This window comes from Psittacula echo (assembly GCF_963264785.1).
Source record: "Psittacula echo genome assembly, chromosome: 2".
NCBI lineage: Eukaryota > Metazoa > Chordata > Aves > Psittaciformes > Psittacidae > Psittacula > Psittacula echo.
The window spans coordinates 86,301,291-86,320,731 of NC_137737.1; the positions used below are offsets into that span (position 1 = coordinate 86,301,291).

General features: G+C 38.0%; 1 protein-coding gene across 1 annotated transcript in view; it reads right to left on the reverse strand.

Annotated features, from left to right (window-relative positions):
- ADCY2 (adenylate cyclase 2) overlaps window positions 1-19,441 on the reverse strand; it is a gene marked incomplete at both ends in the record, with an annotated part of 213,469 nt that overhangs the window by 29,639 nt on the left and 164,389 nt on the right. The window contains 2 exons of the mRNA XM_080611585.1: window positions 5,558-5,695; window positions 14,268-14,352. Of these exons, the coding sequence (XP_080467711.1) occupies window positions 5,558-5,695; window positions 14,268-14,352 (223 nt within the window). The remainder of the gene's footprint in view (window positions 1-5,557; window positions 5,696-14,267; window positions 14,353-19,441) is intronic.

The following is a 19,441-nucleotide window of genomic DNA, read 5'->3' on the forward strand; positions in this document are numbered from 1 at the left end:
ATAGTTTCACTCAGAGTGACCAAATGTGGATCAAAAAGATTTATTGATTTACTACCTAACATTAGATCTGGTCAGCCACAGCTCTGTATAGCCAAGTCTTGAAAACCTCCAAGAATGGAGACTCCCTGGTCCCCCTTGGCAACATGTCACAGCACTGTACTACATATACAGTGATTTTTGGTTTGGGTTTTCTTTTTCTTTTTTATAGACTATCCAACCTCCCATGTCACCACTCATGGTCAGTGATATGTTTTGTGGCACTGCTGAGAAGAGTTTGAAACTATTAACACTGTAACACTACTTTGACAGAAGCAGGATGTGTTGTGGACTTGAGAAGGCGATCAATACACACCACCTGCTACCAAGACCAAATTGGCACTCACCTTTGTTTGCACAGTTGCACATTCAGGTTGTCTTCCTTCACTAACATGATTTTCTGACTGTTTATGTGAAACTGCACATAATTAACCTGCAGTTAGTAAACTATACAAATGGTAGCATCAAACTAGGTTTTGTCAGTCAGCTGTTTCTACTCATAGGTCTTTGCCTCCTGTTACAAATGTCTGTGCTTCTTTTATACTACTTCTCACACTATTTCCTCCTTTACTTCAGAAATCCTTCTTGGTTACTGGTGCTGGTCTTCCTCTTTAACAGGAACAATCCTGAGCAAAGGCCCTCCAGACAGCATTAAGTATTTAATCCCCTTTCCTGCCCCCAACATTCTCATCTTAATAGGTGTCATTTGCAAAGGGTGGGAAAAGAGAGTTCCTACATCCTACCAATAGTGCATTTCTTTTTTTCTTGCAAACATGAAATAACTATATTTTGTTTCAGAATCCCATCCCCCATATGTCCACAGAGCAAAAGAGTAAATACAATAAAGAACTCAAACACAATTATACTATATAAACACATATGCGTATGTATATTTCCATATATTTATTTATATTAAAGCATTTTAATTTTGGTTTTGAGCTTTGTACAGGGCATTTGTGTCCTATAAACATTACCTGCATACACAGAATGCTGTATGAAATGTGGTGTATCTGTGAACACAAATAAATATAGAAAGGGAAAAAAAAAAAAGATATGGAAATGTTGTCATATCCTGTGAGCCAAACAACACTTATTTCTGAATGATGTGTTTGTACTTGCCTTTCTTGTCTCTCATCAGTTACCTACATCTGCTATCACGCTTTGGAGATATATATTGTTCTTCAACATAGTATTTTTTGTAAGAGACAGCTCAGTCCTACTAAGCAGTCACACCTACTCAAATGACTCAAATGAAAGCAATATTTTTTATGAATACCAATGTTTGCCAGGGAACATCTGAGCACACTACCATTAAATTCTCATTTTAACTTCATGTATTCTAACAGCTTTTTCTTTTCTTGTGTTTGTATCACCTGCAATCTTCAGTTGTGAGGTTTTTGCCTCACATGTTGGAAATAATCCTGTGATGCTACTTCTTTCAATAGGAGTCTCATCTAGGTGTTCCTGCTCCGGCAGAGGGATTGGACTAGATGATCTTTTGAGGTCCCTTCCAATCTCTAGCATACTGTGATACTGTGAGCCATGCGGTGACAGATCCTTCCCCCACATCATGGTTAGTGTATCTATCTCCATTGTTATCTGACCACAAAACTGCAAAAGACTAATACACTGGTTTAGATCATAGAGTCACAGAATGGTAGAATCCACTAGGTTCGAAAAGACCTTTAAGATCAACAAGTCCAACCTCTATCCAAGCACTGCCAAGTCCACCACTAAACAATGCCACTAAGGGCCTCATCTTCACACTTTCTGAGCACTTCCAGGGATGGTGGTTGCACCACTTCTCTAGGCAGCCTGTTCCAAAACCTGACCACCCTTTCAGTGAAGAAATTGTTCCTAATAACAAGTCTAAACCTCCCCCGGTGCAGCTTTAGGCCATTACCTTTTGTCCTGTCACTTGTTATTTGGGGGAACAGCCACCTCCTTGCTCCATCCTCCTTTCAGGTAGTTGCACAGAGCTATAAGGTTGCCCCTATCTTAACTTAAAAAAAAGCCAACTTTCTCACTAAGGTACTTTGAACCCTTTTCCTTGCCTCATATGAACATGCAACTATACTTTAAAGCAATTTTCTGATGTTCCAGAAGAGCTATGCAATCTTCTCATGACACAGTGGTCTATGGTTTTTATAGAGCTGTTGTAAACAAAGTTCTTTATGTTTGTACCTTACTCTTGTTCAGCAGAACATAGAGTGTATGTTCAGTACACTTTTAAGTATGGCAGAAACATGCAAGTCTGGTATCACAAGTTGAACTACAGGATTTACATTTTCCTCAACACACAAAGAAGCACAGACGCTTTTGTTCAGCATTGCTCTTTCGCCTATATCTTTAAGGCACACACGCAGGACTCCTCTTTGTTTTTAATTCTTCTACCAATTCTCCAAATATCCATGTAACTTATGAGAACTTTCTTCTCAAAATGTGTATCACTGCTTCTTATGAAGCAGTGATGTGAATTCCTTCCTTCCTGCAAGTTGGGCTGGCAGCTGCATCAGGAATTTACCCCCAGATCCCCACATGAATGCCCCAAGAATAATATGGAGAACCCCAAATGCTGGTATCATTCCTTCCCTAGTGAAACACTAGAATAGTTTGCCCAGAGTGGTGGTAGATGTCCTATACCTGGCTATTCTATGATTCTATGATCCTTTTTGGGGACCTTCCTCGGACAGTATAGCCCTGAGATGCTGTCACTGTGCCAAGAACCATTCATGCATTTGATGCAGAAGTCACTGAAACAAAGAGTTGTTCCAGGTTTCTTTTATCATTCCGTGTTCCTCAAGATTACGTGAATCCCAGACGATGGTGAGGTACAATCATTTGACGTACTGTATACAGTCATTCATTTAGCTTCCAAGAATCAACCCTTTACAGTCATGCAGTCTTACCATCTCTCTGAGATGTCTGGATTGTTCCCTGTAATATACTTTCTCATATTCAGTTTAATACAAGCCAGCTTCACAAAAACATTATACCTCAGCCGCTGATTGTTGCCCTACTCTATATATAGCACCAGATCTAATTCTCAATGGAAGAAACATTAGTCACTCTCTCCCCTCAGCTAAGAAGTATTCGATACTTATGTTACATTACCAGTTTTTTAACTTTCTTCCACTGATGATGACTGCATACCTCTCAAATGCGAAGACTAGATTCAGATGTCTGCTGAAACAGCTAATTTGAAATAAAATTGCACCCCCAGTCTTTTCTAATGTCCCTTGACCATAAAGGCTGAGTTTTATTTGACATTTTGATCTTAATTATGATTTATTAGGTGTGGGAGAGTTAGAGGCTTTTTATCTCCATTAAATCTTAATGGCTACATTTCGCCTTTGTCTACTGAAAGAGTTCACGGAAATAAATGCAGTTAATGGACTCTGCTACTAAGTACATGTTGCTTGGAGATATAATAACGATACTTCAGAGTCTCTCCCACAATTTGCTATTAATATTAAGGGAATGCAAATTTCACAATCACATTTAAAGTAATTTTGCTAGTCAAACTATTAAGGTTTAGTTTCAAGGTGGGAATTGTACTTAAAATTATCATCTCATGAATATCATGGAACATGATTATTTGTAACGCTGCAGTCACTACTGATAAGGCACAAACACTAAAATACAGCCTATTAGGTTTTCCTGTAACATTTAGTCCACATAAAAATGGATGTGAACCAATAAAATTAAAATCTGTTCCTAAAAATGATATATTAAGCAACTGGGTTTTTGCTAGAATGTCTTTTACTAGCTGAAGGTCAAATCTGAAGTGGGCTGTGCACACCAGTAGAACTTTAAGAAAAAAAACAGTTGCTGACCATATCTTCTTTTACACTTTTTAACTTAATAACTATATAGTTGCAGGAACTCTAACTCAAAGTATGCTTTAAAGCCAAGTAGAAGATTTCATTTCTTCTTACATATTTATAGAGTTCAAAATAAGAGAAAGACTAATGTAATCTCCATTTTACAAGCTCCTCCATCTCTGTATTTTTTTCCTGTAGTATGCCAAATAATTTTTGGCTAAAGGTTATCATTCCTAAAGACATACGGACTTCAGCTGCGGACAAGAAGTGATGGAAAATCAACAGCTTTTCAGAATAATTGTTTCCATTGCTTACTGTCTTCACTGATGAAAAGTGGGCTTGTCATTTCCAGCCAAATTTTCTTTGAGTTTTTCCTCTGCTAACCTTAAATTCAGTTAGATGAATTGTAAATTTTGAACATGGAATTGTTTTGGAATCTATCTCCTCTCCCTAAAAAAAGAAACCAAAAGCAGGAGAAAGAAAGGAAACTACCTAATTTTCTGAAAACAATAAAACCAGAACTAGAATCATTTAATAAACAAAATCAAGAGAAAGTTCACCAGAAATTTCAAGTGTTCATATCTGAAAGTCCACATCACATCATCACATCATTCTGACAAGTCTAGTACTTACTGTAACAATGATTGAGTAAGGTTCCCCTCAAATGTTGTGGGAAAACAAATTAAACAATGTAGGTATTACCAATCTGTAAGTCCTTTATGATCCTCAAGTAACAAAACTACCAGCAACTGAAAGGAAGTGCTGAAGTGCAAATCTCACTCACTTAAAATGTGACTAATATCTATGCATTAATGTTGGAGTGGAAACATTACCTAAAGAAATATTACAGTTCCCATTTTGCAGATACAGAACTGAGCTGGAACACTCAGCTTTCAGAGGTTTACAAACAGAATCAGGCTCAGCCAACAAGGCAAAGCAAAGGAAGTTTTCTGATCACACATACTGCTCATGCTATTAGCCAACACATCCTGCAGAATAAACAAGGACATTATGATTCAGGATTTAGGCAGATTAATGACAGAGCTACTCTACATTTGCTACAGTTACAAAAGAATAATAAAATTGCACAGATTTTACATAACGGGAGAGGAGAGAAAAGAAAAAGCACAGGTTGAAATGTTCAAACTAGAGGAAAGCCCTAACAGATCCATAGTTTGGTACTTTTGAAGTTTTGATATAACTTTGTTTGGTTTTTTTTTTTTTTCCTTTTTTTTTTTTTTTAAAGAAAAGACAAGCACATGAAATTCAATCACACATAAATTATGATCATTTTGTGATCAGCAGAGGAAAATTACAAATCTGGATAAAGCTTACTTAGTTTCACACAGTCTTTCACACAGTCATTTTCTGAGCAGTACTCTGTGTTTCTAAGCAATGCATAAATGAGCAAGGGATTTGAACTGTTCAAATCTGGGATTGAACTACCTTTAATTTCTTATAAATTGCATTTTCCTTTAATAAACTTAGCCAGGATCTGAGCTCTTGCTGAGCATCATGTTGGCAGAGGTCCCCATTATACAATATGTTTTCTGTTGCTCTGCTTTACAGTTTTGTCCCTGGCAATCATTATCATATAGGTTCCTGGCATAGCCATGGGCCATAAATTTGACATCTAAACAAATACTGAACTGAACAAAACAAAAGAAACAAGAAAAAAATACCCCTTTTCCGCTTACCATGTTGAATACAGCCATAGTTAATATTATAGCAGTGGTTGTCAGTGTGAGAGTGATCCGAGGCCAAGGACGGTTTGCAATTATTCCAGATGATTTCAGAATCCATAACAATGAAGCTGATGCTTTCTTGCTACATTGCTAAGTGCAAAGAGTTCAACAAAGAGAAAACAAAAATAGCTTTAGTATTTTTGATTACTATAAACAAGAGTAGAATTAAGAAGGCTTAAGGTTGAAGGCAATTAAACTTGAAACACTGTATGGAAGTATTCAACTATTATATTCTCCTGAGTTACAGATCATGATTATACATGAAACTAAATGCAAATTTCATTAACATATCTGCCATAATATAAATTATGTTAAATAATTATAATTTGCAAGTACCTTATTAAACATTCATTACAGATTGCTAATAATAGCAAATACAGAGTTATCAGCAATATAATTACCCCTAATACTAGTGAAAAGCAAGCAAACAAACTGACCTTCCCTGCCTCAATTGAAAGAGAATATTTAGTAGTTTCTGGAAACTTCAAAATGTAAGTAATGACTGTGCATTTTTTGACAGAGACAAAGGTTTCCTCCTGCTGGATAAAGCCTGCATACATAGGTATATTCCTGGCAGCCTACAAAATAGTGGGGTTTCTGGGTTTTTCTTCCATTTGTTTGGAGACATCTTTGATAATTTATTTTATGTCAAAGGTAACTCAGCAAAGAAAATCAACCTTCTCTAAAACTACCTAGAAAACAAATAAGCATTTCATACAATTGGACTTACAATTTGACACAAAGAGTATTTACTGAATAGAAATTTTTTCTTATGTAGTGGTAAAAATGAACAATAAAAGCCTGACTCATTTAACCTGCTTCCAAGAATATGTTGCAAAGCCCCCATTCATATATGCATAGTGCCTAGAGGCACAAGATGTTCATACAGAATAAACAACAATTTGTGGCACATCCAATAAATATTAATTTCCCAAAATGTAGCAATGAGGAGATAAGCTTGCCTAGAAGCATCTTGTGCCCTTTCCAAATGTCAGATTTAGCTTTACTGAAAGCTCTGTAAAAAAAAAGGCAGTGAAAAGTTAAGGAAAGGAACAGTCCCACAAAAGTATTTGCTTTTTATGAATTTGTTTTCTTTATTTACTTAATATTATCAGATATCATTTTACATATCGTTTTCACCTCAGACACAGAAATCAGCAGAGATACAAGCACAGGAAGTCTGTACAATGAGAGCTCAAGCACTAAAACCTACCAAATACAGGACCTAATTCATACCATTTATTTATTAGTTCAGGTTTGATAGCTATGGCACATCATGCTGAACTATACCATTACCCAACACGTGTGATGTAGTTTGCATGAAGATCTTTGTCATTCTGTACATAATTATTTCCTTCCTAATTACACACTATTTGGACAAGTCCACTACATAGCTAGAACTTTTTTTACATCTTGCTTTGGTTTATGACACAAGGATTTTTGCATACTGGATCAGAGAGATTCTGAGTGAATGAAGTCAGTTTCAGGGAGGTCAAAACAATAATTGGAATCTCAAAGATGGACAAGAAAAGAATAAAAAAAGGCAGCTTTATATGCACATTAGTACTCCCTCATATTAAAAAAAAAAAAATACATATACTCAAGAAACCTGAATTTTTGAGCAAGAAACTCCCACTCAAGTGCTTTATGAACTTTCAAACATTGTTCTCCACCCCTAAATACATAGTAAATGTCAAGATAATATTAATCCATATGTAGATTATAGTAAGGTTTTGTCATCCTTCCCACTAACAAGGTAAAAAGCACAAAGCCTAGACTGCTGCTGTTGCTACGGAAGGGGAGTATTCAGCTGGACACAGGGAATGGATCTGTGTGAAAATGAATTATTCAGTTATCTGTCTAGTCAGCCTAAACCCTTATGAATCAGGGAGCATGGATTTGTGGCAAATTGAAACAGTCATGAAATCACACCTTAAATTACTCTTTGTCTTAGTTACAGCACACATGGAACTTTACTACAACTTCACCTACGTTGTTCTGTGATTTTCTTGGAAGTTTAGAAGTAGCTGGAATAGTTTAAGTTCAATTAGGGAAAAAACTAGGCAGGAACACTTCCTATAAGGATTGAAAAATGGTAAGAAATTATATGGATAAAACTGTATATTGTGTTCTCCTTTCTGAATTATGTTAAGGAAAGTCTTTAGGATAAAAATTTCCAAGAAAAGAAGCTAATGATGAAAATAAATTTTCTGGCCTAAACCAGATAAATGTTATTGTGAATTTTACTGGGTTTAGGTTATCTGACTAAAGGCTAATCAAATTAAAGACAAAGATCTGGTGATGATCAAAAGGACAATGATAGATGGTGGAACCAAAGTAGCCTAATCAGTGGAGAACTGATGACAATGAATCTGCTGCTCCAAAGACCATTGAAGGAGAATGTTTCAGCCACAGTTTCTGATGTCCTGCATGATAATGGTGATTACTGCCTAAAAGGATAGTATGTGGGTACAGAGCAGATAATGTTGCAATGCAGCACAAAGAAACTTGGGATTGTGTAAAACATTATGGCACGTTTTAAGAGTGTTGTGCGCATGCGGAAAACTTACAGAGTGTGTAAGGGATGGACACAGGGAGGAACAAATGTGGATCAGAGAAGAACAAGCATACGTAAATGGAGAAGAGAGGGGATGGCTGCATGTAAAGAATTATGTAAATGATCTTACTGCATAAACCCCATCTCTAACCATCATCTGTGTAAATCTTCACTAAGAAAAGCTCTAGCGAATAAAATAAATTTCAGGAAACAATATGTCATTCAGCCAGTGTGATTAATCAATAGATTCCATTCCTCCAGCCGCTATTGCTAAAATTACAGATATTGCTGGCTTTGACCTGAAGAAAAATCTGAGTATTGACAGACTGCAACTTCAAAAATTAAGTTGTAGATTATTTCCATTTGCAAAACGGAAGCACACCAGAACTCATTGATGCATTTCTTATCAAGCTGTTTAACGCACAGCTCTGAATTCTGGAGTGGAAGGACCAGCATTTACTTGGAACAGTTGCCATGCCCCCCTTTTTATTACATAGATGACAAGCGTCTCTAATGGCAAAGAGAACAGCCTACAGAGGTTAAGCCAGAGAAGCTCATGAAAAGAAAAAATTGTGACAAAACCCTCAGTCACACTAGAAATCTTTAAACCATTGAGTAGAAATTCCTTAGAAAACATGAAAAAATACACTGTTGAGCAGTAATTCTCTCTGTGGATTAACAGATTTGCTGAACTTCACTTTTGAGCAGTCTAAATGTCTGCCATATGTAGTACAATTGCAGCAGTTCAGCAACACTGAAAATCTAGGGAATTCCTGGAAGCAGAATTGGAGCAATGGGATGATTATTAAATTCAGACTCTTAATAGCAGAACTATGCAGGTTTATTTTGCTGATTCCCTAGCCTACGTCAAACACTTTTTCTTGTAAATGTTGTCTCATTTGCAATTTTCTTAAGAAAATGGAAAATGAGATGAAAGGAAGAAAGCAATCATTTCTAGAAAGCATGCAAGAAGGGTAAGACATCAGATCTCAGTAGCATTAGCTTCTTTGTTTTTTCTAAGCAGAGCCAGCAGAATATGGTTAAGTGTTTATCATTCACCAACCAGAAATAATAGGTATTTGTAGTATGAAAGGTGACTAATGTATTACCTTTTCATCTGAACAAGTTAAATCTGATACGACAGCTCAGCATGATAGTGAGTAATAATTTATTTTGAATATTCAGGTTATTAAAATGTATCCTGTGTTGTCTTTCCACACACAGAAACCTGCTTCAGCATTTAACAAAATGAATGCTGTCTTTCTGAGTTAGATCAAGGAATGGTGCGAGAATTAATTGTGACAGCTATGTTGTAGATGAAAGACAGTGTCGCAAGAGCTGTCACACTTCTTCACATGCTGTTAGAGGTTGGAACATCTTGACTGAAGACCTCTTATTTACAGAAAGCCAGCAAATCACATTTTCTATAGGTCTATTATTGTTTGGTTTTGCATTTAAAAACAACTTAATATTTTACAAATACTGATGTTACAAAGAATGAAAGCAAGAGAAACAAAATTCAGACTTTTTTTCAAATGCTCCTTTTCACTCAGACTTGAAGACACCAAATTTCAAATCCAAATAACTGGCTGACAGTGATTACACTGACCTAAGCTTAGAGAAGGGTGATTTTTGTATAGAGACACAAGCTTTTAATTTACATTCTGTCTAACGGTCTCTGTTATTGCTAAAAAGTACCAAAGTACTTCAAAAAGCATACTGTAACACCAAACTTTTGAACTCCATGGTGGCACCTGTAAATCTGAGCCAGGCATTTTGAATCATACCAAAGGCAGCCATGTGAGGAGTCTACTCAACTTATGTTGGATACGAGTGGTTTGGCAAAAACTAGAATCCAGAATAAAGAAATAACAGGAAAACCTGAAGTCAGTATCACATTTTTAATTTCATCATACTTTGCAGTATGCATTATCCTTCACAAAGGGTCACGACTAAATGTAACATGTACAGTTGCTGTGCTATAAGCTATTTTAAAGTAAAGACATTCTCAGTCCTTTGCGTCAAAAGTTTCTATATTTCACATGAAATATTTAAAAAGCCACTGGTTTTGAGAAAAGACCAAACCTGAATGACTTTTAAAAGACAGTGCTCAGGGCACTGAATTAGAGGAAGGAGTTCTACAGCTGACTAAGCCTTGGTCTCCAGGTAAGACACTATCATCCAAAAACTGCCTTACATAATAGAAGCCCTGATAAGTGACCAAACTGTTGTACTTATACATCATGGATGTCACATCTCAGGTAAATACATATAAAAGAACCTTCAAAAGAATCTGATTGCTCTCTGCTTTTGCTGTTCTTATTAATTAACTGTAGGGAAAATTATTTGCCTACTGGACCTTTGCTATTAGGAAGCACACTTGAGTATCTCTTTTTTGAAGGTAAGTTACAATCTCATCTTGGGCAAAGATACTAAGAGGCACCATTTCTGGATTTAAAAAAAAAAAAGTCAAGATAGTCTCACTCATCAAAAATATTAAAAGAGAACTTATAGGCACAACAGACATAAGAAACCTGTGGTTTTCACCAGGTTAGGCAATTTCTTCACATATTGGTCACTATCACATAGCATGTCATAAATGTATAACTCAATAAGGAGTAAGGATAAGGATTTTTGTTACTGAAATCAGTCGATTTCTAAGTTCATGAAGTCTGAACATGGTACTTAGTAATGATGGATTTGCTATTGCAGTGCCTGTGCTTGAGGCTTATCAGAATGACTTTTAGGTTTGATGAATCTCTTTCACAAGCTCTGCTGTAGGTGCCAAAGAGCCTCTCTGCATTCTCCCTGCTTTAGCCTATCCCTGTTTTAATCTTAATTAACAAGCACAGCCTTACTATTGACGAAACTGAAGGGCTTTGATTTTTCATTTGTACCTGCATTGAGAGACACATCAGAGGCAAGATACCAGGTTGAAAATATTTTCCAAGTAGTGCTGGTGCTGATATTCCTGTCTCTGCAGAGCTTTTAAGCATCTTAAGTGTGCAGAGTCTTTCTGACTGTTAATAACAATGTCAGTTGCTTTAGAATAAAATACATATCCCTGCAAACAAAGGTGAAGACTGTGTTTCACTCTTTATACAGCTGTGTGGTATAATGCAACTAGTAAATAACATGCTGTCTTCTAGCAGGGACAGGACTCCTCACATACTGGCTGCACATTGTTAGGTGCTCTGGTGACCTCAAATAAGAACGTCTTTCTTAAGTGGATCCAGTTATTTTCTGATGATTGTTTTGTTGGTATTATGTTCTGCATTCCATGGTTCAGTTGGGTATTTGAACCAACGTGTTCAGATGAGATTGTAGGAAAGAAATGCTTTTACTTCTAATCTTCCTTGTTAGCTGAAGTAGCTAAACAGGTTTGCAAGATATTAACATATGCAATAAAAACCCATTTCATATTAATGGAAAATAACTGGCACAAAGAATATGTGGTATCAGTTAGGTGCACACTTATCCCAGGTAATGCAAAGATATGTTTGAGATGCTATTTGAATCAAAGCACAAAGAACATCTGCTTGAGACTAATACTTCTTTGGCCAACTACCTCAGCTACCACAAAGATCTTTTCTTTACATGCTTACTGTGGTTTTTTTCTATTGATTGCATTAGATTTTCCAGTGTATCATTTAGGCAACCAGATCTCTGCTTTCTTGCACTCACATCAGGAGGTAAAACACATCTGACAATTTTCAGGTCTGGGGTATTTCACAGTAATTCTAAGAACGAGTATATACTTCAAGAAGATAAAGAGAGACAGAAAACATATGAGCTAAAGGACAACCACTGTCCTCTATCTTTACATAATTTGGGAAGTAAACCTCTCAAGTAAAAATTCAAAGAAAATATTCAGGATTAATAAAAAAGAATAGCACACATTTAAAATATGAAAATAGAAGTCAGAAAGGATCTTTAAGACCAAGCATAATGTTAAGATTTCGCTCTGAGTAATGTCATTATCTAAAAATAAAAATAAATGCATAGGCATAAAGAAGTAATTAGAAATTAGAATACAAAAGATATAAATCCATTTCAAGTTTCAGGACACATGCCATTTTTAGCTGGGATTGGGTGAAGGTTTAATACCTATGGGTAAATGACTGTTTCTATGAGAACCATCGCCACTCCCTGCCTTCAGCCTGTGTGCTAAAGACCAGCAGGTGATGACACACCATAAAGGCAGGCTCTGGAAGTCGTTATTTCTGCTACCACTCTGCCGCATAGCTTGTTGAAAAAATTCCTATTCTTATTTAATGGCTGATATTATCACTCCATAACAGATTGAGTTGGACCGTGTTGTAGTGCTGCTGAACAGTAAAATCAACTAATAATAAAGTCAGAGCAAAAGAGTAAACATAAATCTCTTCTTACAATATTTTAATTAAATTCCAAAAGAGCTAGTAATTTTAGCATTACAGTCTGGATGTTGGTGAGTGTTTTTTTTGTTTGGTTTGGGTTTTTTATTTACAAGTGAAATGAAAATAGTACAAAGAAACTTGATCAAAGTTGATTTTTATGTGACTTACTCTGCGGTGGTGTCAGTGGAGACTGAGGGCAAAGCGTCACAGTATGAGACAAGCACATAACGCAGTGACAGCCAGCTGTCCTAACTTGAACTTAGATTTTGCTGTCCTTGCCGGCAGTACACGTCCCACTCTATAAATCTCCTCACAGACATGTTATTTTTAGAAAAGAGTTATTTGGTGATTTTATACTGTATAGTTGTAGCAGGTGTGTGTATACAGAAGCGTGTCCACATTTACTACATGCTTTCTGCAAGGGAATCCAAAATTACCCCTTTAGAAAAAGAGATGGGAAGAACCCACGTTGGCAAAAAAACCCCAACAAAACAACCCAAACCCAATTGGGATTAGGACAATAAAGCTTGATTTCTGTTAACATTGACTACAGTGTTAAAAATAAGATACTGATACTTGTTTGCTTGAGAATTTCAGACTTTTTCTTCTAGAAAGAAAGCATTTACAGTTATGGGGCAGATACTGCAATGGATATGCTACTGAAACATAACATAGGGTCTCACTGTGGTTAAAGCTGCAAAAACAATACTTGCATTTTTGACATGAAGGAATAAATCTTAAGGAGAGGACAGAGGAAAGATAAACCTACTGCCTCTTTCGTTAGCTGCCTCTCATCCATCACCTTACAGAACCATGTTCATGCTTGTGAATGAAAGGCAGCGCTGCATCAACTATCGTCATAACTTACTGAAAGCCTTCTTAGCAGCATAGCTTTTGCATTAGAGTAGCTGAACTCATAAAGACATAGACATATATAGCTCCTCTTCAAGCTATTTAGGCTAGAACATGAAATCTCACCAGTCAACAGAAATGTGATTAAAAGTCTCCATTCCTGGAAAGTATTCACTGCACATACAAGACGTGGGAAAATCAGCATTGAAGGTAAGTGTTAGATATTATTCAAGTGGCACGACCCCTCAATGCTGACTTGGGATATTTGCTTAGCCATCCCTTTAAATGCAGAAAAAAATGTTTGCATTCCTCCTAAGCTTCACTATAAAAAGAAACTCCAAGAGAGTGTGTCCCAGCACTTCCTGATACCATTTCATTGTCCCAGCATATTTCTTGATACACTACGGTACAGTACCAACTGGCCCACTCAATGGCAAAACTACTGTAAAATTTTACTGTAAAATTTTTAAATATCAAATTAAATAGTTATCATGAAAGTGTCTAAACTCAACAAGACTTGAACAAATACACTGCCCCCACAAATTAAAGTACTCATGAGTCATGTCCTGTAAGCACAATAACAAAATTTTTGAAAAGACAATCAATCAAACAATAATGAAAACCTCTCAGAGATTCCAACTTTGTGGGGGAAAGAGAATATCACTGTAAGTAGGCACTCCCTGTGTTACAGGTAAATGAGGACATTTTGCAGTAAGTTAACATCAACAAAACAATGTTCTCAGAAGCCTGAGCATGCAAGCCTTTCTCACTTAACTGGTACCCTTTACCCCAGGTAGAGTGACTTGGCAAAAATCAGAACATGTTATTTAAAAGAAACCATTAACTACTGGATTACATTTCCTTAAATACCTACCAAAAGCTGTCCAGCAAAGCAGATAAACAAAATGAAGGAAAGCAAGAGAAATGCAGCCCCAAATGAAATTCCAAGAATAGATGTTCTACAAGAGAAGGAAAACATGTATTAATTTCTGTTACGCATCTGTAGCATGACCTTTCTTTGTGTATAATTCTGAGAATTCTAAACAGTACCATGTGAAAGCTGCATCTTCCAAACATCAACACCATGGAAACACAATTCCAATCCTTACCAGAATGACAGGCCTTTTTGTCAACTCAGGAATGCTTCAATTGGTTTTACCTCTGAATGCAAAACTATTACCAGGAGAAGATACTAATTTCCATGCATAATTTAAATTACAGAGTGCGTTAACAACAGCAATGTTTTGTTTTGGCTTTAGAAAGCCTGTATTTAAAAAACCCCATCCTTATTGCTTTATTTTTATGCTGTTGATTTTATAATAATTTAAGAGTCTAATAGATATACCAAATAAACTTGTTGGTATTGTATTCTCCCCAGAGGTAGAAAAGCAATAGTATGGGACAGTGATGTCCAGCTTTCAGTGTCTCGCAGATAGAACCTGTGATATCTGTGATGTTGTAGTCTCTCAATCAGCAAGGACCCTAATATAGTGTCTGCTATTTCATGAATGGCTAGGGATCCAACACTTCTGAAAAATCTGGCCAGTAGAGTCTGACGTATCAGAGGACACGATAGGAAATAAAACTACAAAAACATGAAAAAAAAAAAACCAACAAAACCAGACTTTAAATGAAAAAAAAAAAAAAAAAGAATAATCTCTATACTCTTCCTGAAATCATGTGGATGAAGTGCTCTATAGGCAGATAGGAACAGCCTCACGCTCACAGGCCCTTGTTCTCATGGGGGACTTCAATCACCCTGACATCTGTTGGAGTGATGGTACGGCCCGGCACAAGGAATCCAGGAAGTTCCTTGATTGTGTGGAAGACAACTTCCTTCTGCAAGTGATAGAGGAGCCGACAAGGAGAGGTGCCATGCTTGACCTCATGCTCACCAACAGGGAAGGGCTCGTTGGAAATGTGACGCTCCAGGGCAGCCTTAGTTGCGGTGACCACGAGATGGTCAAATTCGAGATCCTCGGGACAGTGAGAAGAGCGTGCAGCAAGCTCACTGCCCTGGACTTCAAGAGAGCAGACTTTGGTCTCTTCAGGAACCTGCTTCGTAAGGTTCCATGGGATACAGCCCTAGAGGGCAGGGAGGCCCAAGGCGCTTGGTTGTTATTCAAGGATCACCTGCTCCAAGCTCAGGAGTGTTGCATCCCAACTAGAAGGAAGTGCAGCAAGAGGGCCAGGAGACCTCCTTGGATGGATAAGGAGCTGCTCAGGAAAATTCAAAGGAAAAAAGAGGCTTCTAGAAGGTGGAAGCAGGGACAGGCGGCCTGGGAAGAATACAGGGATGTTGGCCAGGAAGCTAGGGACCAGGTGAGGAAAGCTAAGGCCCAGTTAGAATTGAACTTGGCTAGGGATGTTAAGGATAATAGGAAGGGATTCTATAGGTACGTAGTGAGTAAAAGACAGACTAGGGACAACGTAGGCCCCCTCTGGAAGCTATCGAGAGAACTGGCTACCCGGGATTTGGAGAAGGCTGAGGTTCTTAATGACTTCTTTGCCTCCGTCTTCACTGCCAAAGGCTCTGACTGCACCACCCAAGTCTTGGAGGGCGGACACAGGGGCTGTAAGAATGAAGACCCTAGGCCCACTGTAGGAGAGGACCCGGTTCAAGACCATCTTAAAAACCTAAATGTACACAAGTCCATGGGACATGACAGAATCCATTCGCAGGTCCTGAAGGAGCTGGCGAATGAAGTTGCTAAGCCACTGGCCATCATATTTGAAAAATCATGGCAGTCAGGTGAAGTTCCCAACTACTGGAAAAAGGGAAATATAACCCCCATTTTCAAGAAGGGGAAAATGGATGACCCGGAGAATTACAGACCAGTCAGTCTCACCTCTGTGCCTGGCAAACTCTTGGAGCAGATTCTCCTGGAAGGCATGCTAAGGCACATGAAAAACAAGGAGGTGGTTGGTGACAGCCAGCAGGGCTTCACTAAGGGGAAATCCTGCCTGACCAATTTGGTGGCCTTCTATGATGGGGCTACAAAACTGATAGACAGGGGCAGAGCAGTTGACGTCATCTACCTGGAATTGTGCAAAGCGTTCGACACTGTCTCACATGACATCCTTGTCTCTAAGTTGGAGAGACATCAATTTGATGGGTGGACCACTTAGTGGATAAAGAACTGGCTGGATGGCCGCACACAAAGAGTTCTGGTCAACGGCTCGATGTACAGCTGGAGACCAGTAACGAGTGGTGTCCCTCAGGGATCGGTGTTGGGACCGGTCTTGTTCAACATCTTTGTCGGTGACATGGACAGTGGGATTGAGTGCGCCCTCAGCAAGTTTGCCGATGACACCAAGCTGTGTGGTTCAGTTGATACGCTGGAGGGAAGGGATGCCATCCAGAGGGACCTCGACACGCTTGTGAGGTGGGCTGATGCCAACCTGATGAAGTTTAACCATGGCAAGTGCAAGGTCCTACACCTGGGTTGGAGCAATCCCAGGCACAGCTACAGGTTGGGCAGAGAAGAGATTCAGAGCAGCCCTGCAGAGAAGGACTTGGGGGTGTTGGTCGATGAGAAAATGAACATGAGCCAGCTTCAGTGTGCGCTCACAGCCCAGAAAGCCAACTGTATCCTGGGCTGCATCAAAAGGAGCGTGACCAGCAGGTCGAAGGAGGTGATCCTGCCCCTCTACTCTGCCCTCGTGAGACCTCACTTGGAGTATTGTGTACAGTTCTGGTGTCCTCAACATAAAAAGGACATGGAACTGTTGGAACAAGTCCAGAGGAGGGCCATGAGGATGATCAGGGGACTGCAGCACCTCCCCTATGAAGATAGGCTGAGAGAGTTGGGTCTGTTCAGCCTGGAGAAGAGAAGGCTGCGTGGAGACCTCATAGCAGCCTTCCAGTATCTGAAGGGGGGCTATAGGAATGCTGGGGATGGACTATTCATCAGGGACTGTAGTGACAGGACAAGGGGTAACGGGTTAAAACTTAAACAGGGGAAGTTTAGATTGGATCTAAGGAAGAAATTGTTTACTGTGAGGGTGGTGAGGCACTGGAATGGGTTGCCCAGGGAGGTTGTGAATGCTCCATCCTTGGCGGTGTTCAAGGCCAGGTTGGATGAGGCCTTGGGTGGCATGGTTTAGTGTGAGGTGTCCCTGCCCATGGCAGGTGGGTTGGAACTAGATGATCTTAAGGTCCTTTCCAATCCTAACTATTATATGATTCTATGATTATTACTTAGTGTTCTTGCTCATCCTTGTGTGTCACAAATAGCTCTTCTAGCCAAAATAGCATCACTGTATGCTCAATAACAAAAACAGCGATGCAATAACAATCCGTGCATACATTCATTCTGCAAATGTGGAAATCTCTCTGTATGAATACCACAGTAGAACATAATTGCTCCTTCAGGCACTATACAAGAGCTACGTAGGATGGATGCCTAGGGAAAGATGCTGTGGTGCCTAATTACATTTAATGAATGCCAAGAGATTAGAAGCTTTGGGCCAACTGAGCTGTTTAAGCAAGAGAACTAGATGGCATTATGAAGTCCCTTACCTGAGCACGGAACTTCAGTTTTAACCACAGATTTGACATTTTTACAGAATTAAAAATATATTTCTCAACTACTTTGAGCACAAGCAAATATTTTATCAAACCTTATATGACAGAAATACTGGAATGACATTTTAAAAATAAGTTTTATATCCCTTGCTTTTCTCACAAAACTCCAATAAATGTTCCATTTTAAGTTAGCTACTCCATAAATGTGTAATTCAGAATTAAAAAGCATTATTAATAAAAGCATGCATATCTGTTCTTTAGAAATGCCATGTGAATTCAAATATACGCATTTTAGAGACTATAATACTAAAAATATAGGAGTAGAACTCTATGGATCGTTTTCCTTAGATTATGTACAAATACTGAAAAAAAACCCTGATCCATTTTAACCATGGTGTTATAAAAGCTATTTTCAGGAAAGAACAAAAAAGCATTAACTTCACAAACCAATTTCATGCCATATTGCTGCCATTAAAAGCATTTTGGAAAGTAAACGATGAGCTTCCATGCCAATCATTCAGAGAACCTCTTACATGCTATGTATTAATCAGACTTTGGGTTGATGTGACATGATGAAAAACAAACAACTGGCAATTTGCAACATATATTAGTCTTGAAATAATGTTTCTTTTTTGATGTTATTTGAAAATTATTATTTCTTATGAATACATGTTCTCATGGAGACTAAGACAGAAAGCTGTACATCAGAATATGTAAAACTAGTCTCTACCCTTTGGAATTTAAAAACTAGTAAGCCACAGAAGAGATGAAAGCAAGGAATATAATTAACGGGGTTATTTGTTATATATGCATAAACAGCTCCATTTTTATTTGTTCTTCAATAGGATTCAAGTAACCATTCCTCCATTTCAAACTCTCTGATATGACGGATACAAAAATCAAGCCTGCACAACTTAAGAAATTATTCAACACAAGAATAGCTTTGCGTCAAGTTTGGAGTGCATCCTTGTACAGGAAGAAATTATAATTGTAAGAGAAACTGCAGAAGAAGAGAAATAAAATTAACAAGGCATAAAGAGAGCTTATGAGAAGAGTTCCAAATCACATGGGCAACAGGCAAGAACAAAAGGTCTTTGTAGCTGTTTTACATGATTGTGGTGTTATTGAGGTAGCACAAGAAAAAGAATTACGAAGCAAGGTGAACAAAAGTCTAATTATCAAGGCAAAGAGAAAAAGACAGAGGATAAGGAAAAGTAAAAATTCTATCTTAGAGTCCAGATCTGAGTGGTAAATACAGAGAAAAGAAAAGTTGTAAGACTTTTGCTCCCCACACCCCCTTCTTTTCTGTGAACAGCAGGACTTCTGTTTCAGTTGAGCTGTGCTGAAATAGTTCCATGCTGCTCCTAAAAAGAAAGAAGTGGGCTGAAAATGTTATAAGAGGAAGAAAAATACTAAAATGTAAGCACCACCATAAACAAGCCTCATTTGAAGTAATGACCATAGGAAAGCTATAACATGCATTTATTTTTCTGTCACTGGAACACTGCAAAACAGTACAG